At 43.9% G+C, this 5,699-nt stretch overlaps 2 protein-coding genes across 2 annotated transcripts; both read left to right on the top strand.

Moving 5' to 3' along the window:
* The first annotated feature begins 205 nt into the window (after positions 1-205).
* cldn8.1 (claudin 8.1) lies at positions 206-2,415 on the top strand. The gene has a single exon (XM_040189737.2). The coding sequence runs from the start codon at positions 319-321 to the stop codon at positions 1,087-1,089; it is 771 nt and encodes a 256-aa protein (XP_040045671.2). The 5' UTR covers positions 206-318; the 3' UTR covers positions 1,090-2,415.
* Positions 2,416-2,571: 156 nt separating this feature from the next.
* Positions 2,572-5,426, top strand: LOC120827083 (claudin-8). The gene has a single exon (XM_040189745.2). It carries the CDS (start codon positions 2,710-2,712, stop codon positions 3,739-3,741), a length of 1,032 nt encoding a protein of 343 aa, XP_040045679.2. The 5' UTR covers positions 2,572-2,709; the 3' UTR covers positions 3,742-5,426.
* The last annotated feature ends 273 nt before the right edge of the window (positions 5,427-5,699 follow it).

The raw sequence follows: 5,699 nt of genomic DNA on the forward strand, positions 1-5,699 counted from the left end.
TCAACTTCCTTTTCAAGTGTAATTTGAGAATGTAAATGGAGACTTCTGAATAAACAACCTCGCAGCTTACAGCAGCTCCCGGTGTAGGTGCACAAAGAGAAAAAGGCCTTGGGGCCACCGTTTCCTAGCAACCGGTCGCAATTCCCACCACTCCCATTCTGGTGTCCTGTCCACAAGGAGGAGGCTGTACAGGTGAACATCATCCTGCTCCTCCTCCACTGGGATGCAAAGTCAATCCAGCTACTGCTTCCTGGTGCAGCCACAACGCGTCCGCACATTATTGCACGCATGAGTTTGGAGGAATAAGAGGAGGACGTAATGGCCAACTCAGCACTGGAGATTGTGGGTTTGATATTGACCCTGATCGGGCTTATTGGGACGGCCGCAAGCACCGGGATGCCGATGTGGCGAGTCACGGCCTTCATTGGGGAAAACATCATTGTTTTTGAAACCCGCTTTGAGGGTCTGTGGATGAATTGCTATCGGCAGGCCGACATCAGAATGCAGTGCAAGGTGTATGACTCCCTCCTGGCCCTGCCTCCCGACCTCCAGGCGGCCCGGGGGCTCATGTGCTGCGCCCTGGCGTTGGCCGGCCTCGGCCTGCTGATCGCATTGTTGGGGATGCAGTGCACGTCGTGTATCCAAAACAATGATCAGGCAAAGCGGATGGTCCTCATCGTCGCAGGCAGCATGATCATAATTGCGTGCATCTGCGTCCTCGTCCCCGTGTCCTGGACAGCTCACGTCATCATCAGGGACTTCTACAACCCTTTGCTGATAGACGCCCAGCGAAGGGAGCTCGGCGAGGCTCTCTACATCGGCTGGGTGGCCGCCGCCTTCCTGCTATTCGGAGGATGCATGTTTGTTTGTTGCAATCTGCAGTCGGAGGACAAAGGTTCGGAGAGGTACGTGTACTCAAAGACCTCCGACTTCATGAACTATCCTCCGCAGCGCCTGCAGCCTCAGCAGTTGGTGCTTCTTCCCCAAACACAACCCCAGTTTCAGCCGGTGCTGTCAAGGCAACCATCAACCAACTACAGCTACCATTCCAGATACCCTTCTGTACGCAGCGGTGTGGCTTATCTCTAAACACCTGAGCTGACTGAGGTAATGACGATTGCAGTAATGGTCAATATATGCGTGGGGAAATCTTTTTTTTAACAAAGCTTTGCTTGGCAGTGCAATCCCAGACATTTCAATTAAAAACTAATTTCGATAAATAAATGTACATGTAAACAGATCAGATTGCTATGGATTTCTGTTTTAAATCACCAACATGGAATTATATATTTCATTTATGTAGCACTTATAGGGTTTAAGAGCAGTGGTTACAGAAGATTGATATCACTGAGCTATGACCTATCCATACATGGTTTCTATTACTTTGTGTCGCATATCAATCATACTGACAGACTTCTTTTCTATTTTGTGTTACCAATTTTGTATGCTGTATATATGTGTGCTTAATATAAAACTGAATTAATCATTGAGTAAAGTGATACAGGTGTTTGGTGTTTATTGTTTTAGATACATATGACTGAGCTATGTAGTAATACAGAGAAGTTATCTACTACAGATATTTTGAACCTATTTTCCTTTAACATAAATGTTACATTTGTGTGGTATTTTGCACATTTGTGTTGTAAAAAAACAATTCCCCTAAAACACATTTCACTCATATGGTTCTGCTTAGTTGTTGTTAGATGCAGGATCACAGGACCAGGCGGTTACTCCCTCAGGACAGAAAGGGCTAAATTGGTAACTGATTGTGTAGGAAATGCACAGATATTTGTTTCTAAAATTCCAAAGGTTGTGTGCGTATCCAATCAATCGTAACAGAATTTTAAGTCTTTGTTTAAGTTTGGGGTGATGCCCTGGGGCTGTTGGCCACTAAATAAAACTGAACAAATGGCAGAGTAAACATGATATGCAGGTTGAAAACTGCTTGTTAAAGGTGTGGACAGCTGCCTCAGTGCTTCAGGAGAAGCCAGACAGGGACGACCCAGCGGCGTCGTTCACGAGAAAAGAATTTGCAACTCAAATTCAACGACCAAAAGCTGTTCAGTCCATTTCATTGCAGATTCATAGTGAAAATATGTGGTGATGTAATGCCAATGTTGTCTTTCTCCATCGTTGCTAAATATTAAACCCAAATGACCCACCTGTTTTTGTATGAATGTCTTGAATGACACTAGAGTTGTGTAATTCTAACATTTTATATAAACTATATTTCTGCTACTCGACAATCAATGACTGTTTTTGGACTGTGTGACGTGAGCTCCTCTCAGTTTAATCACGTCAAAGGTCATTTCTGCTCCCCTGTGGACAACAGCAATACTGCAGGAGCTCATGTTCCACAATGTACATTTGTATCACATACAATTATTGAGAATGAAAATAAAGCAAGTGGTAAAAGATTCTGAAGTTCCAAGCTGTGTCCTGTATATATCGGTTTACAGATACACCTCTATAGCCAGAGGAACCATAAACACTAAGTAAGCAAAGGTCCTTTTTCACCCCCATCGCCCTCAGCCAACCAGGTGACAGCAAAGCATTTCCCCATAACAAACCCCCTCCTCCACTTCACAAACTGCATCAGATCAGGAAACCTACGCAGCCGTGGACACATCATTGACTCTGACTCGGAATTTATTCTTCACTGAACTCCTTTTGAATTTGGACACGGCTGACTTTGGGACGGCCCGCACAATGGTCGAAGGTTTTTGCGAGATAGCCGCAGTGTGCGTCGGTCTGATCGGGCTGATCGGGGCGGCGGCCACCACGGGGATGCCCATGTGGAAGGTGACAGCTTTCATCGGGGAGAACATAGTAGTGATGGAAACCCGCTGGGAGGGCTTGTGGATGAACTGCTACAGACAGGCCAACATCAGGATGCAGTGTAAGATCTACGACTCGCTGCTGTTTCTGCCCCCCGACCTCCAGGCAGCCAGGGGCCTGATGTGCTGCTCTCTGGCCCTCTCGGGTCTGGGCCTCCTTGTGGCTGTGGTCGGAATGAGGTGTACGTCCTGCATCCAGGACAATGACCGGGCCAAGAACGTCATTCTGATGGTCGCGGGTGGAATGCAGCTCGCGGCCTGTGTCTGTGTCCTCATTCCTGTGTCGTGGACGGCTCATGTCATCATTAGAGATTTTTACAACCCACTGCTGATCGACGCCCAGCGGAGGGAGCTGGGAGAGGCTCTCTACATCGGTTGGGTGACGGGCGCTTTCCTTTTCGCATCTGCCATGTTGTTTCTCTGCCGCCGCGTGGCCTCGGACAAAGCCTCGTTCGGCGTGTACCACCAAGACAACTTGGTGCCCATCAAGCCCTATCAAATGAGGTATCAACCCATCTCCAGTGTCTCCAGCCACGGCTACGATGGACAACAGCTTGGGCCGCAATGGCAAAACATCCCCCAGGTTATGACAAATGGTGAAGTACTACTCAATCCTCCCGTCGTGTATAACTCAGGTCTGCCTGACAACGTGTCAGTGGTGTACCAGGGCGGGACGGCTCGCCACCCTTCAATGCGGAGCTCCAGCAACGTGGGAAGTGTGTACGCGCCAGGAATCTCCTTTCACAGCAGCCAAAGCGCCACGCCGTATTCACAGGCTTATGTCAGCGACCCCAACGCATCCTACCAGTCCAGCTTTCATCCGGTTCCACACACTCCTGTTTTCATAGGCTACGAAACATCAAGGATTCAACAAAGGGGAAACAACGCTGGTGTATACATATAAACACAAGCTGTGAGTGAGTTTTTACAGCTGGTTAAACATTAAAGCGAGCACTGTGCTCGTCATCGGAATCAAATTTAAAACAAATTTGGTTTGGTTCACTAGGGTCAAGATCAAGGCTGAAGCCATTCGGACGCTCAGAGCAAATAGCGTGTTTATGTTGTTTCTACTATTTACTCACTTTTGCGATTTTGTATTGAGATAAAGCTAAATATGGGTTGTTAAACGTAACCGTGTTTGTAAAATAAAGGCGTTGTGCTTTTTTTATTAAGCCCCCGGTAAAGTTTTTTAAAGTTGAGTTAAGAGAAATAATCCGATTTGTATGTGTTTCAATACATTTTGTTTTTCAAGTGTCTGCAACCACTCCAAAAAGAAGCTGTGATGAATTATTAAATAACCTCCTTGTATAACAGTTATAGACTGGATGAGCGTGATCAATAAATGGAATTATTTTGTGGTAAACACTTCATTAGCAGGTGCAGTTCCCTCAGCAACTAAAGGCTGACAGCCGTTGCTTTAAATAGAGCTTTGTGTGGAATTTGTGTTTCTCTAGACAGCAGCAGTTTTGTAAACATGTACAGATGCTATAACCTGTATGTGATGTGATGGATTGTCTGGAATCTGTTAAAATGGTTCCCTGTATGGTGTTTTGTTTTCTGCTTGGATGGACTATCGGTGTTGCAGTAGAAAGATGAAATAAGTAAGTAAAATAAATGATCAAAATGTTAAGTAAATATGAAATGGAACCAAACATATTGTGTCAGTTATACAGATGTTTTAAAGGACATTATCGGTGTGCACAACAGCACTACTGAAAATTCTACTTCTTTTAAAATATTTCTGTCAAAATATTTCAATTCACAGACGGAAGTCTAAAGTCATTGATCTGTTTTTGTTTCTATTTGAATCCTCTTTGAGTCAATGCCTGTAAACTCTCCATGTGACGTGATTACTGCTTGATGAAAAACTTTCTCAAGTGTCTTTGGTGGTCTGAGCTGATCTTCGACCTTCTCATCACTCACCACAAGAGGGCATCAGAGATCGTGATGAGTGTCACAAGTTGTTGATTGAGAAATTTGTCTCAACTATGAATATCTAATTTTATTAACTTCTGGGGAATGATATAATAGAGACAGAGATTACACAAAAAAAACATAAAACGCTCCTGATAAGTCATTTTCAGCATTATCATGGTTGCTGATTGGTGCAGCTGAGAAATCAACACAATCTATAATTTACATCCCAAACCACTCAAGTGGGTTAAGATAACATAAATATTTGACTTTACTTTAATATGAGACAGTGCCAGTGAAACAGTTTGAGGTAGTTAATCGTCGAGGGAGCACCGCACACCAGTTTGAAGATTAGATCTGCGTTTCTATCAGGACTGGAGCAAAGATTTAATCATTCCTCGGTGTAGAAAAGCAAAGACGTTGTCGAGGTCGAATGTTGCCAGATTTGAAGTTAATCTTCAGGACGTATCCATGTTTGTAGGATTAGCAGCTTGGTTTTGCCCTCAATTGAGCGCCAGCACGGGAGACGCTCGGCTGTCAAGTTAGACAAGGACAGCCTGAGCAAGACCGGAAATCAAGCATGTTTGATTTCAAAATAAAAGCATCAACATGATGTGATATGAATATTATGTATTAAGGGTACAATTAGTATAATAAAGACTTACACCTACAAAAGGATCTGCAGTTTTATTGAATTCGTGGAAAGTTTGTTTATCACACACGTTTAATGGAAGACATACATGCAGCCAATTCACCTAGAGCTGGGCTATTAAGAAAAAAACAATATTATTATACTTTTTGAACAAATACCCCAATATCAATATTACAAGTATGTAGCCTTATTCCATATTATTGTTTAAATATTGTGATAATGCCCAGACCTAAGTTTACATTCTATTTTGAAAGTGGAAATATGAAATGCCCATTTCTATTCACGCAAGCTTGACA

This window comes from Gasterosteus aculeatus, chromosome 1, assembly GCF_964276395.1.
Source record: "Gasterosteus aculeatus chromosome 1, fGasAcu3.hap1.1, whole genome shotgun sequence".
NCBI lineage: Eukaryota > Metazoa > Chordata > Actinopteri > Perciformes > Gasterosteidae > Gasterosteus > Gasterosteus aculeatus.

Coding starts and splice junctions, on each gene's coding strand:
- cldn8.1 (XM_040189737.2), top strand. CDS start 319: ATGGCCAACTCAGCACTGGAGATTGTGGGTTTGATATTGACCCTGATC.
- LOC120827083 (XM_040189745.2), top strand. CDS start 2,710: ATGGTCGAAGGTTTTTGCGAGATAGCCGCAGTGTGCGTCGGTCTGATC.